Genomic DNA, 18,691 nt, shown 5'->3' on the forward strand with positions numbered 1-18,691 from the left:
AAAGCTTTCTACTATTAGTCTTTATGTCATTTATCTTTGGTTGATAGTGTAGTTTCTTCTTTTTATTCAGTTTAGTCATATGAGTTCTCAATTTGCAATACGTTTGTCAATTGGTTGTGCAGCCAGACTTATTTGCCATTCCTTTTGCGTCATTCCTCAAAACCATAACATTTTTCAATTCCCCATCAATCCACAAGAGTTTAATAGTTTTCACAATCATTGTCTTAATGAGTGCATGCTTATTAGTAACTGGAATAAGCAATTTTATAAATGTGTCAAGTGCAGTGTCTGTTTGCTCCTCATTACACAACACGGACCAACAAATATTCTTTACAGCAACAACATAGGAATCTCTAAAAACGTATTGTATGACCTCTTGTACACTATACTGGGCCCAACCACTGGAACTTTGATTTTCCTAGATATGGCTACTATATTGTGATCACTACATCCGATGGATCTGGATACTGCTCTCAAGCTAATTTCTGCAGCATTAGTAAAGATGTGATCAATACATGATGATGATTTAATTCCTGTGCTGTTTGAAACTACCCTGGTAGGTTGACTGATAACCTGAACCAGGTTACAGGCACTGGTTACAGTTTTTTACTTTTTCTTGAGTGAGCAGCTTAATGAAAGCCAGTCAATATTTAATTCAACCAGAAAATGTACCTCTCTGTGTCACGCCCTGGTCTTAGTATTTTGTGTTTTCTTTATTATTTTGGTCAGGCCAGGGTGTGACATGGGTTTATTGTGGTGTGTTTTGTCTTGGGGTTTTGTTAGGTATTGGGGTTTTGTTAGGTATTGGGTTTGTGGCTTAGTGGGGGTATCTAGCATAGTCTATGGCTGTCTGGAGTGGTTCTCAGAGGCAGGTGTTTATCGTTGTCTCTGATTGGGAACCATATTTAGGCAGCCATATTCTTTGAGTGTTTCGTGGGTGATTTTTCCTGTCTCTGTGTTTGCACCAGATAGGGCTGTTTAGGTTTTTGCACGTTTATTGTTTTTGTTAGTTTATTCATGTATAGTGTCTTTATAAATTAAACATGAATAACCACCACGCTGCATTTTGGTCTGCCTCTCACCTCAGGAAAACCCTTACACTGTTGATATCACATACATTATCAAGAATTTCACACGTGTTATCCAAATACTGACTGTTAGCACTTGGTGGTCTATAGCAGCTTCTCACCAGAATGGGCTTTAGGTGAGGCAGATGAACCTGTAGCCATAATACTTAAACAGTATTTAACATGGGATCATACCATTTTCATTTGACTGCGCACGGCACGCAAGAAAGCAATGATCATTATGATGTTGTTGTAGTTTTACCTGGATGCTTTGTGTGCAACTTGCACCCCTGCTACGTTTTACTTGTGGATAGAGACTTCTGGTTTTCAGGAACACATTGAAAAGCAACTTGACACAGTGTCAATAGTTCAGCATACATTTGGATTATAATGACAAGAAGGAAATGTACTTGACAGAGGAGTGAGTGAACTGAATTAATGCATAAGTTAAGGGCTAGAATTTGCTCTGGATCTTCTAACAGTAATGTGTCTGTCTGGTGTGTGCATGTATTATAATTAGCAGTGTGGCAGTTTCCCCAAATTCCTAAAGTTTGGTGTATCTAACGTTAACTGGCTATATTAGCAGCCAAGGATGTTCGCTAGCTTATTTGTTTGTGCTCTGATTACGCACAAGTGTGCAGGGCAGCAGTTTGCACAGATTACTTCAGCCATATGAAAACCTTCCATAGCGAAATATACCTACCTAGCTAGCTGGCTAGTTATTTTATTTCGCTTCTCATCCAACTGGCGTTGAGCAGCAACCGAGTTGCTCAAGTGGTTTTAGAACTTTGATATTCATCTGAAAAGGTAGCAGCACATTCTTGTTTTTTATTGGGCAGAAATGTACACGTGAGAGTCATACGTTGTGAATATCATACGTTCAATGAAAACTCTAATTCAAACAAACCCAAATGAAACGCATCCAGTCTAATGGTCACGTTATGGACACTGTTGCTTCCTTTTAATCCGACGTCTACATTTTTGCTAGGTTTGGACAGAAAATAATTTGGGCGACCCTAATGCTAATGGCCTCGTCAAAAAAAAACACCTTAGTGGTTCTCGGTAATGGCAGCACAATCATGACAAGAGGCGGGGAGTGTGTTATGTACCTCCAAGTTGATTTGCTCATTCTCACCGACATTGGTGTCATATTGGCTGAGATATGATGGTATTTAACATTGAGCTTCAACCAATCCATACTACTGTTATATATTTCAAGGTCCCCCAGGCCCAGCTGCATCCATCCTTTCAAACATGAATGCTGAATGTATGTCATTACATGTATCACGTTTCAGGTAAGACCCAGTTGCAGACAACGTTAAAAACAACAGCTTATTAATCCAACAGGCGCAGGAAAAAGACAGGTCAAGGGCAGGCAGGCAGGCGTCAGTAATCCAGATAGGTGGGACAACGGTACAGGACGGCAGGCAGGCTCAGGTTCATCAGAGGTCAGTAGTCCAGATAGGTGGGGCAAAGGTACAGGATGGCAGGCAGGCTGGGTCAGGGAAGGCAGAAAAGGTCAAAACTGGGAAAACTAGAAAACAGAAATAATCAAGAGATAGGAACAGAAGGAAAAACGCTGGTAGGCTTGACGAAACACAACGAACTGGCACCAGACAAACAGAGAACACAGGTATAAATACACAGGGGATAATGGGGAAGGGGGGTTGAGACAATCACAAGGACAGGTGAAACAAATCAAGTTGTGACAACATGTGCACACTCAGTCAATGTATTGAATATGCAGGTTATCATCAGTGGTGGATGCCGCTTCTCCAGCCCATGTAAATGTAATTAGAATATGGGTGATCAAGTGTCACCCAGTAAAATAGCTTTACCTTTACCAACTTGCAGGCTTGTTTTCGAGTTGCTGTGCGTTTTGTTGCCAACCTATTTTGCTACCTGACAACTTTACGGTTTTCACTTTTTAATTACCGTTCATATATTTATTTATTTTTTTCCTAAACTTTTTCACTCCGGACGCCATATCTGGATACGATTCGTCAGGACCTCCAACAGCCGAAGCTAAGTAGTAACATTAACATGATGCCTTCTAATTGCAGTCGCTGTACTCGCCTTACGGCGAGGATAGCTGTGCTACAAGCCCAGCTTCAGACGCAATCGTTAGGCAAGGGTAATTTCAGAGTAGGAAAGGATGAAACAGCGTCTGTGCCACCAGTAAGTACAGATAGTAGTATAAATCCCCTGGCACAGTCCCCGCAGCCGGACAACTTTCTCACGGTTTCTGGAAGGAAATGCTGTAGGAACGCTCAACCGGTGTCGCTCATTCAGCCGACAAACTTTCAACCGGTTTTCCCCATTAAGCAGCAGGGTCGGAGTCAGAGGCCGAGTCTTCTCTGGTCTCTACTCCTCCCGTTACGGGGTCTGAGACACCGAAGCTTCCCACCATTAGCTCTGACAAATTGAAAACTCTAGTCATTGGCGACTCCATTACCCGCAGTATTAGACTTAAAACGAATCATCCAGCGATCATACACTGTTTACCAGGGGGCAGGGCTACCGATGTTAAAGCTAATCTGAAGATGGTGCTGGTTAAAGCTAAAACTGGCGAGTGTAGAGAGTATAGAGATATTGTTATCCACATCGGCACCAACGATGTTAGGATGAAACAGTCAGAGATCACCAAGCGCAACAGCTTCTGCGTGCATATCAGCTAGGAAGATGTGTCGGCATCGAGTAATTGTCTCTGGCCCCCTCCCAGTTAGGGGGAGTGATGAGCTCTACAGCAGAGTCTCACAACTCAATCGCTGGTTGAAAACTATTTTCTGCCCCTCCCAAAAGATAGAATTTGTAGATAATTGGCCCTCTTTCTGGGACTCACACACAAACAGGACCAAGCCTGACCTGCTGAGGAGTGACGGACTCCATCCTAGCTGGAGGGTTGCTCTCATCTTATCTACCAACATAGACAGGGCTCTAACTCCTCTAGCTCCACAATGAAATAGGGTGCAGGCCAGGCAGCAGGCTGTTAGCCAGCCTGCCAGCATAGTGGAGTCTGCCACTAGCACAGTCAGTGTAGTCAGCTCAGCTATCACCATTGAGACCGTGTCTGTGCCTCGACCTAGGTTGGGCAAAACTAAACATGGCGGTGTTCGCCTTAGCAATCTCACTAGGATAAAGACCACCTACATTCCTGTCATTACTGAAAGAGATTATGATACCTCACATCTCAAAATAGGGCTACTTAATGTTAGATCCCTTACTTCAAAGGCAATTATAGTCAATGAACTAATCACTGATCATAATCTTGATGTGATTGGCCTGACTGAAACATGGCTTAAGCCTGATGAATTTACTGTTTTAAATGAGGCCTCACCTCCTGGCTACACTAGTGACCATATCCCCTGTGCATCCCGCAAAGGCAGAGGTGTTGCTGACATTTACGATAGCAAATTTCAATTTACAAAAAAAAAGTTTTCGTCTTTTTAGCTTCTAGTCATGAAATCTATGCAGCCTACTCAATCACTTTTTATAGCTACTGTTTACAGGCCTCCTGGGCCATATAAAGCGTTTCTCACTGAGTTCCCTGAATTCCTATCGGACCTTGTAGTCATAGCAGATAATATTCTAATTTTTGGTGACTTTAATATTCACATGGAAAAGTCCACAGACCCACTCCAAAAGTCTTTCGGAGCCATCATCGACTCAGTGGGTTTTGTCCAACATGTCTCTGGACCCACTCACTGTCACAGTCATATGCTGGACCTAGTTTTGTCCCATGGAATAAATGTTGTGGATCTTAATGTTTTTCCTCATAATCCTGGACTATCGGACCACCATTTTATTACGTTTGCAATTGCAACAAATAATCTGCTCAGACCCCAACCAAGGAATATCAAAAGTCATGCTATAAATTCACAGACAACACAAAGATTCCTTGAAGCCCTTCCAGACTCCCTCTGCCTACCCAAGGACGCCAGAGGACAAAAATCAGTTAACCACCTAACTGAGGATCTCAATTTTACCTTGCGCAATACCCTAAATGCAGTTGCACCCCTAAAAACTAAAAACATTTCTCATAAGAAACTAACTCCCTGGTACACAGAAAATACCCGAGCTCTGAAGCAAGCTTCCAGAAAATTGGAACGGAAATGGCGCCACTCACCAAAAGTGGCAGTAATAAAGCCTCTCTTGAAAAAGCCAAACCTTGACCCAGAAAATATTTAAAAAACTATCGGCCTATATCGAATCTTCCATTCCTCTCAAAAATTTTAGAGAAGGCTGTTGCGCAGCAACTCACTGCCTTCCTGAAGACAAACAATGTATACGAAATGCTTCATTCTGGTTTTAGACCCCATCATAGCACTGAGACGGCACTTGTGAAGGTGGTAAATGACATTTTAATGGCATCGGACCGAGGCTCTGCATCTGTCCTCGTGCTCCTAGACCTTAGTGCTGCTTTTGATACCATCGATCACCACATTCTTTTGGAGAGATTGGAAACCCAAATTGGTCTACACGGACATGTTCTGGCCTGGTTTAGATCTTATCTGTCGGAAAGATATCAGTTTGTCTCTGTGAATGGTTTGTCCTCTGACAAATCAACTGTAAATTTCGGTGTTCCTCAAGGTTCCGTTTTAGGACCACTATTGTTTTCACTATATATTTTACCTCTTGTGGATGTTATTCGAAAACATAATGTTAACTTTCACTGCTATGCGGATGACACACAGCTGTATATGTCAATGAAACATGGTGAAGCCCCAAAATTGCCCTCGCTAGAAGCATGTGTTTCAGACATAAGGAAGTGGATGGCTGCAAACGTTCTACTATTAAACTCGGACAAAACAGAGATGCTTGTTCTAGGTCCCAAGAAACAAAGAGATCTTCTGTTGAATCTGACAATTAATCTTAATGGTTGTACAGTCGTCTCAAATAAAACTGTGTAGGACCTCGGCGTTACTCTGGACCCTGATCTCTCTTTTGAAGGAAATATCAAGACCATTTCGAGGACAGCTTTTTTCCATATACGTAACATTGCAAAAATCAGAAACTTTCTGTCCAAAAATGATGCAGAAAAATGAATCCATGCTTTTGTCACTTCTAGGTTAGACTACTGCAATGCTCTACTTTCCGGCTACCCGGATAAAGCACTAAATAAACTTCAGTTAGTGCTAAATACGGCTGCTAGAATCCTGACTAGAACCAAAAAATGTGATCATATTACTCCAGTGCTAGCCTCTCTACACTGGCTTCCTGTCAAAGCAAGGGCTGATGTCAAGGTTTTACTGCTAACCTACAAAGCATTACATGGGCTTGCTCCTACCTATCTCTCTGATTTGGTCCTGCCGTACATACCTTCACGTACACTACGGTCACAAGACGCAGGCCTCCTAATTGTCCCTAGAGGCTGGAGGCAGGGCTTTCTCCTATAGAGCTCCATTTTTATGGAACGGTCTGCCTACCCATGTCAGAGACGCAAACTCGGTCTCAACCTTTAAGTCTTTACTGAAGACTCATCTCTTCAGTGGGTCATATAATTGAGCGTAGTCTGGCCCAGGAGTGGGAAGGTGAACGGAAAGGCTCTGGAGCAACGAACCGCCCTTGCTGTCTCTGCCTGGCCGGTTCCCCTCTTTCCACTGGGATTCTCTGCCTCTAACCCTATTACAGGGGCTGAGTCACTGGCTTACTGGGCTCTCATGCCGTCGCTGGAGGGGGTGCGTCACCTGAGTGGGTTGATTCACTGTTGTAGTCATCCTGTCTGGGTTGCCCCCCCCCCCCCTTGGGTTGTGCCATGGCGATCTTTGTGGGCTATACTCAGCCTTGTCTCAGGATGGTAAGTTGGTGGTTGAAGATATCCCTCTAGGGGTTGTGGGGGCTGTGCTTTAGAAAAGTGGGTGGGGTTATATCCTTCCTGTTTGGCCCTGTCTGGGGGTGTCCTCGGATGGGGCCACAGTGTCTCCTGACCCCTCCTGTCTCAGCCTCCAGTATTTATGCTGCAGTAGTTTATGTGTCGGGGGGCGAGGGTCAGTTTGTTATATCTGGAGTACTTCTCCTGTCCTATTCGGTGTCCTGTGTGAATCTAAGTGTGCGTTCTCTAATTCTCTCCTTCTCTCTTTCTTTCTCTCTCTCGGAGGACCTGAGCCCTAGGACCATGCCCCAGGACTACCTGACATGATGACTCCTTGCTGTCCCCAGTCCACCTGGCCATGCTGCTGCTCCAGTTTCAACTGTTCTGCCTTACTATTATTCGACCATGCTGGTCATTTATGAATGTTTGAACATCTTGGCCATGTTCTGTTATAATCTCCACCCGGCACAGCCAGAAGAGGACTGGCCACCCCACATAGCCTGGTTCCTCTCTAGGTTTCTTCCTAGGTTTTGGCCTTTCTAGGGAGTTTTTCCTAGCCACTGTGCTTCTACACCTGCATTGCTTGCTGTTTGAGGTTTTAGGCTGGGTTTCTGTACAGCACTTTGAGATATCGGCTGATGTACGAAGGGCTATATAAATAAATTTGATTTGATTTGACCTGAACTGGCTGCATAGCAACGGGGGCTGGTCATGTGAATCAGCCAGAGTTGTGTTCATTAGGCACCAAACGGAAGGCAACAGACTGAAACAGCGAGCAGGGAGTGACTATCTGGACTTGTCCAACAGGAACCACTTGTTTACATTTTTTTATGGTTTGCCAAAGTGTGCCCTAATGACTAAAACCCTGGTCTAGAACAAAGGGTGATGTATGAGAATTCATCCTGCTTCACATCAACCTATTCACATTCCAGTTCATACTCAATAAGCATCTAAGACCATACTCATCAAATGCTCTTCATTCTTCAATAAAACATTAAAAGAATTGTGGAAAAGCTCCATCAAAATATTTTAGTGATGAACATTTGACCATCTTATTGTTATGTTGGGAGATAATAGCTGGGAGTAAATAGTTTATTGCCCATTAAGTAATTTATTCATATGAAGGTGATTTTTACATGGACCATCCAGACCCACAGAGGGCGTTGTTCTGCCTTGGCACTACATCTTTCATTATGACAATAATAATGGCAGCACAGTGTGAGAGGTTCTTCCTGGAGAGTCATCTATCTAGAGAGGTGCAGGTTATAAGAATGCCCTTTTTACCCCAAAAGAATGGAAGTGGACCTCGTTAACACAATGTTTTCACACCCAAGACTGTTTCCCTGTTTATAGTCCATTCACACGTCCCATGAAACATATTCTTCATCCAAATGGAACAGCTGGAGCAATAACGGCAATAACAGGTCTCTTGCCCCCATGCATCATCAGTGTGTTTGTGCCTCAACACAAAATACAGTCTCAGCCGCTTTTTTCATTCCCTTGCTCTCTTGTTCTCTCCCCCCTCCCTATTTTCCTCTTAGCAGTCTCAGTCTCTTTCTCGCTCTCTCTCAGCAGTCTCAGTCTCTTTCTCTCTCTCTCTCTTTCTCAGCAGTCACAGCAAGGACACAAATGAGATGAGCCCTGGAATGTCCCACACTGCATGCCACAAAGGATAACAGATACATGGGAAATGTGGGTATGTGTGTTCTGTACTTGTATCTCTTACTTTAGCTGTTTGTTGCATATTTGCGTTTTCACACACACACACACACACACACACACACACACACACACACACACACACACACACACACACACACACACACACACACACACACACACACAAACCATCATCTAATTTAGGCTATTCCATTCCGTTGCCCAATTGCCCAACAGCAAGGGAGTCCTGCCCCTCTATAGCAGGGTAGGGCCCGTGCAGGCTTTTATATCCTCCACCCAGCCAGACAGGCGATGATGCTGCTGAGGGCGTGTGTGTGTGCATGTTTGTATGTGTACGTGCATGTTTGTTTGTCTATTCTATCTCTCTCTCACACAAACAGATAGAGAAGAAGAGGGAGAGAGAAAGAGGTAGACTCCTCCCCTCTCTCTTCCCAACCCAGCACCAGGGTCCAGCCTGATTTTTAGATTTTCACAGCTGAGGGCAACTGATTCGCCACCCTCCCCTCCTCCCTCCATCCTTCCATTCAGGCCTGTCCCACATCAAAAGCCAGCTGTGAGGCTGCAATCAAACAAGCTCCTGCAGTGAGGGCCTCTTGGGGAGCACTATTCAGTAGAATAGTTATGTACTCTGTCATGCATGTAACATCATGCAATATTGTCTCAGCAGAAATGTTACACTGTCGTAGTCAAATCTCTAGTTTATGGTGTGTAGGCTACCTACATACACACATGCAAGCATACATACATACATACATCTCTTGAGACAATACATTTGTATGACACACAACATCATCCCATGTAGCTAAGTAACACTGTAGGGTACAGTATTCTGCACATTTGTTATTCCCCCTCCCCCGTCCACCACACAGTTGCCATCTATGCCCTACTTTACAGTGCAGTAAACAGGTATGTCTCCAGCCAGCTACAGTCCGAGTGCATGGGTGTCATGGCGGGGAGGTGGAGGAGGCCCCGTCTTGTCTCCATAACCCACTTTCCACAACGCACCCAGAAGGAGGGCGCTCAAGTCATGTCAGCCACTTCAATAGGGGAGAGTAGATTTGATGGCAGGGACGTAGGGAGAGGCAGTCCTTAAATCCCACGAGGCTGACAGGCCAGTTAGCTTCCAGAAAAACACTTTTTATTTCTACCCCTTTTACAATTTCGTGATATCCAATCGCTGCAACTCCCATACAGACTCGGGAGAGACCAAGGTCGAGAGCCATGCGAAACACAACACCACCAAGCCGCACTGCTTCTTGACACACTGCTTGCTTAGCCCGGAAGCCAGCCACACCAATGTGTCGGAGGATACACCGTACAGCTGGAGACCGTAGTCAGCGTGCAGGCGTTCGTCCCGCCTCAAGGAGTCACCAGAGCGTGATAGAACAAGGACATCCCAGCCTCCCAAACCCTCCCCTAATCCGAACGACACTAGACACATTGTGCGTCACCTCATGGATCTCCCAGTTGCGGCCGGGGATCAAACCAGGGTTTGTAGTGATTCCTCTGGCACTGCGATGCACTGCTGCACCAGGCCTCAGATTTACACTTTTAATCCAATCAGCCGTTTCAACATCATATTTTATAGTAAGTGTATTTGGCCAGCTATACAGCAATATCTAGCATCCAACACCATCCTTGGTTAAAATAATCCCATATGCCGAGAGCCTAACTAAGGGGTAGGTTCGGTCATTGCAAAGGGGAGCTTGAAATCAAGGGTTTACATGTATATACATACTAATATATTGTTTCATGAGGGTGCTTCTGCAAAGGCAACCCCCACCCTGGAGCCACCCATGAGAATTCTCTGGGGGGTTTTGCCAAAATTACCACTGAACAAATATTACAGGCTGACTTTAGTGAAGAATCCCATCGCCTGAGAGCCTCTCAGATGTAATAATAATACATTTGAGAAATGGTATTTTAAGTGCTTTTCAAGAGACCCAAAGTCACTTTACATAATTAGCAATAATCATCAACATAAGGCAATAGAATCCCATTAAAATCAGCAAAAATCTAAAAGTACACTAAACATGAGGGGAGTAACGTTAGAACATGAATTCTCTCCCAATCGGTAGATATTACAGCTTTCTGGAACACATGGAACACAGCAGGCTGCATCATTCTGCCCGAAGTCCCCTGGGAAAGAGGGTAATACAGAGAAAGATTAAACTTTTTTTAAAATGTAGCTAAAAAACACAGTCCCTTTAAAAATGTATTTTTTACATCTATCAAAACGTTTGATGAATAATGTGAGGGAGAGTGCTCTGGCGACAGCGTAATACCTCCAATCATCTCCATACAATGCTCACGGCCATTCGTGTTGTCGCTCCCAGCACCATGTTCATGGTTACTGGGTTGCCCCTTGCCCCAGTTCTGGTAGCTAAACCTGGACCCATCGCTCCACAGCCAATGACCCTCCCAAAGAGCATACAATGCAGATGTGTAACCAGCAGACACTAAACACTACAGTTCTTCAAAGGAAAGTGCAATCTCTTTGCCATTGTTTTGGTTAACAGCTGAGGGATGGGACTGGAGAAATGTAACCAATCTCAGATTCATACAGACCAAACCATGAGTTGTATCCTCAAAGAATCAACGCATCTTACTGTATAGGTTTCAGGAGTGTTAAACAGAGTGTTTCTGACCTTGATGGCATCGTTGGCTCCAATCCAGGTGCGCTGGGCTCCGTTGGCACCACTTTGGATGACTGACTGAAGGAAGTTATACTGAGAGAGGCTGTGTACTGACGCCAGGTTACCTCCCAATAGCAAACAGTAATGCTAGATAGAGAGCTAGAGATGGGGGGTTGTGAAAGAGAGGAGAGAGACTAAGAGAGATTTTAAAGTGAATCCCACAAAGAAGGTATAATGTTTATTTTTTATTTAACCGTTATATTGACAGTTAAGTCGTACTGAGACTAGGGTCTCTTTTGCAGAAGATTCATTAATACAATCATACACATGCAATATACATTACAAATTAAATCAAGAACACACACATTTATCAACATAGATCAATCATTACTCTGAACGGACCAAGGGGGACCAGAACATCTAATTTCAGAGAGCTCTGTAAGTTGTTCCACATGAAGGGCACAAACAAACTAAAGTCAGCTTTATCCAACTCTGTGGAGAACTTAGGGGCCTCCAGTGTTATCCAAGCCTGAGACCGGGTTTGGTCATTTGTAAATCTGATTTGAATGAATGGTGATAGACAGGTAGTTTCTGAATATAAAGATAAAGAGAAGGAATAGCATGTCAAGTTGTAGTTTAGAAACTGTGTTAAACTTACTAATCATATGATACTTAGAATGAGTAAATCTGGCCCTAAACATAGAAATGTATTTATAGCAATTTACAGGTACCTCTGCCTCTGGCCAATTTGCCAAGATGGGGAGGTAGTAATAGCAGCGTGTCCCATATCTGTGCCAACCAAGTGGGCATGATGAACTCCTGGTTTGTAGTTCCCGCTTCTCCTTCGCTCCCATCTCCTCAGACTCTGTAAGGGGGAAGAGATAACATGCAATATCCTGATGAAATTATTAGTTCCGTCAACACAATCTGAGTAGTCAAAAGTGCGTTCCAACAGTGATGTTACTGAACACAGCACCACAGCTATCTGTGCGTTATCAGTCCATTAACATTAGCAAACCAGCACGATATTATAGCTTTCTGCAGGTTTCAGAAATCCTGTTGATATGGGATTGAGGAAGGCATTTTACCGATTGGCAGGTTGCGTATCAGATTCTCAATAATTTGATTCTCTGTGTCATTCAGATCCCCTACAACAAATAGAGACAAAGACAGAGGAAAGATTAATACTCATGTGGTCTTTAAAGTGTAGAATGATATAATCAAAATGCATCTGATGAGTGAACAGGTAATCAAATCATTGATAAGAATACCTCTACTACCTACACATCATTAAACACCTCTGTTACCTACGCTGTAACTAAAAGGAGTACACTTAAAATATGGTGGAAACTATGAGGTGTATCTCTCTTACTTGCATCACCAAGAGCAAAGGCAGTGCTGAGAAGCAGAAATATGGTCAACATCGTCATGGTGATACTTTCCTGAGAAAAATAGAAAACGAGAGAGAGAAAGCAGTGAAATAAGATTTCTAGAAGAAGATGTTTTACCTATGGCCTCCTACTGTGGGCTATGTCAATGTTTTGGTGTTGTAAAGCATGCGACTTTCAAGTGACTTAATACATGACCTTAATCCAGTATAGGAGATGAATCCAGCCTGTTAGTCCTATAGGGGCAGTATTTCATTTTTGGATAAAAAGACGTGCCCGTTTTTAGCGCAATATTTTGTCACGAAAAGATGCTCGACTATGCTTGGAATTGATAGTTTTGGAAAGAAGACACTCTGACGTTTCCAGAACTGCAAAGATTTTCACTGTGAGTGCCATAGAACAAAATCTACAGGCAAAACCAAGATGTTTGAGCGACCAGGAAATCAACAGGATTTCTGGAGGCACGTTTTCCATGATCGCCTTATATGGCTGTGAATGCGACAGGAATGAACGGACACTTCCTATCGTTTCCCCCAGGTGTCTGCAGCATTGTGACGTATTTGTAGGCATATCATTGGAAGATTGACCATAAGAGACTACAATTGCCAAGTGTCCCGCACGGTGTCTGCGTGGAAATTGGTGCGCAAAAGTCAGCTACCAGTATTTTTCCATCCGAATCGGAGAAGAATGCACGCTTCCAGGGACGGCATTTCAATGAAGAGATATATGACAAAACACCTTGAGGATTGATTCAAACAACGTTTTCCATGTTTCAGTCGATATTATGGAGTTAATTCGGAAAAAAGTTCGACGTTTAGGTGACTGAATTTTTGGTTAGTTTCGGTAGCCAAATGCATAGTAACAAAACGGAACGTTGTGTCCTACACAAGCATCTTTCAGGAAAAACTGGACATCTGCTATGTAACTGAGAGTCTCCTCATTGAAACATCTGAAGTTCTTCAAAGGTAAATTATTTTATTTGATCCCTTTGCTGGTTTTTGTGAATATGTTGCGTGCTAAATACTAACGCTAAATGCTAAGCTAGCTATCACCACTCTTACACAAATTATTGATTTTCTCTGGTTCTAAAGCATATTTTGAAAATCTGAGACGACAGGATTGTTAAGAAAAGGATAAGCTTGAGGGCAGGCATATTTATTTCATTTCATTTGCAATTTTTAGAAATCGCTAATGTTGCGTTATGGTAATGAGCTTGAGGCTGTAGTCACGATCCCGCATGCGGGATGGGGCGGACTAAGAGGTTCTAACATTCCCATAAATGATTGCTCCTGTATACTTGAATCACTGACCTTACCCAATAACAGCTCTCTGTGGCTCCTGAGTGGTGCAGTGGTCTAAGGCATTGCATCTCAGAGCAAAGAGGAGTCACTACAGTCCGTGGTTTAAATCCAGGCTGTAGCACATCTGGCTGTGATCAGCTGGCACACAATTGGCCCAGCATTGTTTGGGTGGGGTATGCCGTCCAAAAAATACGATTTTTTTCTTAACTGGCTTGCCTAGTTAAATAAAGGTTACATTTGGCCCTGACCAATATAAAGACAAGAAAGAGACTGTAAGTGCTTTGGCAATGTTAACACATGTTTCCCATGCCAATGATGCCCTTGAATTGACTGTAAGTGTGTCTGTGTGAGGATTCAGGTCTAAATGGCCTGTATGAAAGTGGCAAAGCTGACACTGGAGTTCTCTCTATTCCTCCCAAAGCTTATCAACATGGTTTCATTCATTCCTCTCTAGTCTAATAGTTTTCTCCAGGCACCATGCCCTGGTTCACTGACCTGCTGTATGAAACCAATGAAATGCATCAGAAGTGTGACAATTGAAAGCAGCTCTACTTTGGAGACGTTGTAAGGGAACATTTTATGTTCTGAAGACATAGCCTTGCATTGTACACAGTAGGCATCTCCTCTCACTCGATCATGTGACTGTGACCGCCTCCTCAGACCAGTTGGCAGAAACCCAGAATATGTTCTAGAAGTTAACTCTTAGAACTACCCATCCCGGATCCGGTATATTTGTCATCAGCAACGCTGAATAGCATAGCGCAACAGTCAAAAAATATTACTAGAAAATATTCACATTCATGAAATCACAAGTGAAATATAGCGAAACACAGCTTAGCCATTTGTTAATCACCCTGTCGTCTCAGATTTTGAAATTAAGCTTTACAGCGAAAGCAATACAAGCGTATGTGTAAGTTTATCGATAGCCTAGGATTGCATTATGTACACTTAGCATCAGGAAGCTTGGTCACGAAAATCAGAAAAGCAATCAAATTAACCGTTTACCTTTGATGATCTTCGGATGTTTTCACTCACGAGACTCCCAGTTAAACAGCAAATGTTCCTTTTTTATTCCATAAAGATATTTTTTATATCCAAATACCTCCGTTAGTTGTGTGCGTTATGCCCAGGAATCCACCGGAAAAATCCAAATTATATCCATAATGTCGACAGAAACATGGCAAACGTTTTTTTTATAATCAATCCTCAAGGTGTTTTTCAAACATCTATTCGATAATATATCAACCGCGACAGTTGGCTTTTCACTAGGTCCGGGAGGAACAATGGCCGACTCTCTCATTTGTGCAAAAATCACTCTGAGAGCCCCTACCTGACCACTTACGTAATGTGGTCGTTCACGCTCATTCTTCAAAATAAAGGCCTGAAACTACGTCTAAAGGCTGTAAACGCCTTAGGGAAGCCATAGAAAAAGGAATCTGGTTGATATCCCTTTCAATGGTCAATAGGGATGCATAGGAACACAGAGCTTTCAAAATAAGAGTCACTTCCTGATTGGATTTTTCTCAGGTTTTCGCCTGCAATATCAGTTCTGTTCGACTCACAGACAATATTTTTTACAGTTTTGGAATCTTTAGAGTGTTTTCTATCCTAAGCTGTCAATTATATACATATTCTAGCACCCTGGCAGAGCTGGTAGCAGACTTTTAATTTGTACAAGCATTACTTTCTCAGAACAAGAACAGACTGACTAGTTTAAGAAGAAAGTTCTTTGTCTCTGGCCATTTTGAGCCTGTAATCGAAACCCACAAATGCGGATCCTCCAGATACTCAACTAGTCTAAAGAAGGCCAGTTTTATTGCTTCTTTAAATCAGCACAAGATTTTTCAGCTGTGCTAACATAATTGCAAAAGGGTTTTCTAATGAACAATTATCCTTTTAAAATTATAAACTTGGATTAGCTAACACAGCGTGCCATTGGAACATAGGAGTTATGGTTGCTAATAATGGGCCTCTGTACACCTATGTAGATATTCCATACAAAAATCTGCCGTTTCCAGCTGCAAAAGTAATTTAAAACATTGACAATGTCTACACTGTATTTCTGATCAAGTTGATGTTTTTTTAATGGACAAAAATGTGCTTTTCTTTCAAAAACAAGGACATTTCTAAGTGACCCCAAACTTTTGAACGGTAGTGTATGTACATATATATGTGTGTGTGTGTGTGTGTGTGTGTGTGTGTGTGTGTGTGTGTGTGTGTGTAGTGGCTTCTTCTGCGGTGTCCTCTCATGAACACCATTCTTGTTTAGTGTTTTGCTTATCGTAGACCCGTCAACAGAGATTTTAACATGTTCCAGAGATTTCTTTAAGTCTTTAGCTGAGACTCTAGGATTCTTCTTAACCTCATTGAGCATTCTATGCTATGCTCTTGCAGTCATCTTTCCCTTACGGCCACTCTTAGTTAGAGTAGCAACAGTCCTGAACCCTCTCCATATAAGGACAATTTATCTTACCTTGGATAGATGAACACCAAGGCTTTTAGAGATACTTTCGTAACCATTTCCAGCTTTATACAAGTCAACAATCAACAATACTTCATCTTAGGTCTTCTGTTCGAGACATGATTCCCATCAGGCAATGCTTCGTATGAATAGCAAACTCACATTTTGTGAGTGTTTTTGTATAGGGCTTTGCAGCTCTAACCAATATCTCCAATCTCATCTCATTGATTGGACTCAAAGTCAGCTGACTCCTGACTCCAATTAGCTTTTGGAGAAGTCATTAGCCTAGGGGTTCACATACTTTTCCCAAACTACACTTTGAATGTTTAAATTATGTATTCAATATAGACAAAAAAATACAATTATTTGTGTGTTATTAGTTTAAGCACACTGTGTTTGTCTATTGTTGTGACTTAGATGAAGATCATATCAAATTTCATGACCAATTTATGCAGAATTCCAGGTAATTCTAAAGGGTTCACATACGTTTTCTTGCCACTGTAGAGTATATATATATATATATATATATATATATATATATATATATATATATATATATATATATATATATATATATATATATATATATATATATATATATGAATATGTATATATGTACGTGTATATGTACAGCTGAAGTCAAGTTTAAATACACATAGGTTGGAGTCATTAAAACCCGTTTTTCAAACACTCCACAAATTTCTTGTAGTAATTTTTCCAACAATTGTTTACAGACAGATTATTTCACTTATAATTCACGGTATCACAATTCCTGAGGGTCAGAAGTTTACATACACTAAGTTGACTGTTCCTTTAAACAGCTTGAAAAATTCCAGAAAATGATGTCATGGCTTTAGAAGCTTCTGATAGTCTAATTGACATAATTTGAGTCAATTGGAGGTGTACCTGTGGATGTATTTCAAGGCCTACCTTCAAACTCAGTGCCTCTTTGTTTGACATCATGGGAAAATCAAAAAGAAATCAGCCAGTACCTCAGAAAATTATTTGTAGACCTCCACAAGTCTGGTTCATCCTTGGGAGCAATTTTCAAATGCCTGAAGATACCATGTTCATCTGTACAAACAATAGTATGCAAGCATAAACACCATAGGACCACGCAGCCGTCATACCGCTCAGGGAGGAGACGCGTTCTGTCTCCTAGAGATGAACGTACTTTGGTGCGAAAAGTGCAAATCAAGCGCAGAACAACAGCAAAGGACCTTGTGAAGATGCTGGAGGAAACAGGTACAAAATAATCTATATCCACAGTAATACGAGTCCTATATCAACATAACCTGAAAGGCCGCTCAACAAGGAAGAAGCCACTGCTCCAAAACCGCCATAAAAAAAGCCAGACTACAGTTTGCAACTGCACATGGACACGAAGATTGTACTTTTTGAAGAAATGTCCTCTGGTCTGATGAAACAAAAATATAACATTTTGGCCATACTAGTCTGAACTCAAAACCCCAACATAGAAAAACACACATAGACTGCGCACCCCAACTCACGCCCTGACCATACTAAATAAAGACAAAACAAGGAAATAAAGGTCAGATCGTGACATATATTGTGGATAAAGAGCTCCCTGCCTAACAGAACACAGATCGTTATTTAATGGAAACCTCTCCAACATAATCCAGGTAGAATCAGGAATTTCCCAGGGCAGCTGTCTAGGACCCTTACTTTTTTCAAGCTTTAAGTAACAGCAGTGAGTCATCAGCTAAAAAAAGCGACTGAAATGACTGCAACACTTAACAAAGCGATGCAGTTTGTTTCAGAGTGGATGGCAAGGAATAAGTTAGTCCTAAATATTTCTAAAATTAAAAAAAATCAACAAGGCAGGATCTATAGGCCCTAGTTTTGTCCTACCTGGACTGCTCTTCAGTCGTGTGGTCAGGTGCCACAAAAAGGGACTTAGGAAAATTGACTTCATCACTACTTGTATTTATGAGAGGTGTTGACATGTTGAATGCACCGAGCTGTTTGTTTGAACTACTGGTGCACAGCTCGGACACCCATGCACACCCCACAAGACATGCCACAAGAGGTCTCTTCACAGTCCCCAAGTCCAGAACAGACTTTTAGAGGCGCACAGTACTACATAGAGCCATGACTACATGGAACTCTATTCCACATCAAGTAACTGATGCAAGCAGTAAAATGTTATCTTAAAAACAGATAAAAATACACCTTATGGAACAGCAGGGACTGTGAAGAAACACACATCTGTGAACGTATTGTTTTTACAATTGTATAACTGCCTTAATTTAGCTGGACCCCAGGAAGAGTAACTGCTGCCTTGGCGGCAGCTAATGGGGATCCATTTTTAACACGTCAACTGTT

At 42.2% G+C, this 18,691-nt stretch overlaps 1 protein-coding gene across 1 annotated transcript; it reads right to left on the reverse strand.

Annotated features, from left to right (window-relative positions):
• Positions 1-8,491: 8,491 nt before the first annotated feature.
• On the reverse strand, positions 8,492-16,474 carry LOC118365931 (ladderlectin-like). The gene is made up of 7 exons (XM_035748226.1): positions 16,358-16,474; positions 12,568-12,637; positions 12,284-12,343; positions 11,927-12,060; positions 11,208-11,342; positions 10,845-10,977; positions 8,492-8,535 (listed from the first exon to the last, which is right to left on the reverse strand). The coding sequence occupies exons 2-7, from the start codon at positions 12,623-12,625 to the stop codon at positions 8,492-8,494; spliced, it is 564 nt and encodes a 187-aa protein (XP_035604119.1). The 5' UTR covers positions 12,626-12,637; positions 16,358-16,474.
• Between the last annotated feature and the right edge of the window lie 2,217 nt (positions 16,475-18,691).

Source organism: Oncorhynchus keta, chromosome 33 (genome assembly GCF_023373465.1).
Source record: "Oncorhynchus keta strain PuntledgeMale-10-30-2019 chromosome 33, Oket_V2, whole genome shotgun sequence".
NCBI lineage: Eukaryota > Metazoa > Chordata > Actinopteri > Salmoniformes > Salmonidae > Oncorhynchus > Oncorhynchus keta.

Excerpts from the sequence above, each read along its gene's own strand:
- LOC118365931 (XM_035748226.1), bottom strand. The coding sequence starts at position 12,625 with ATGACGATGTTGACCATATTTCTGCTTCTCAGCACTGCCTTTGCTCTT. Across the intron at positions 12,061-12,283 it reads GATACGCAACCTGCCAATCG|AGTCTGAGGAGATGGGAGCG; the intron begins GTAAAATGCCTT and ends TCCCCCTTACAG. Across the intron at positions 8,536-10,844 it reads TTGTATGGAGATGATTGGAG|TGTGGGACATTCCAGGGCTC; the intron begins GTATTACGCTGT and ends TGTGGCATGCAG.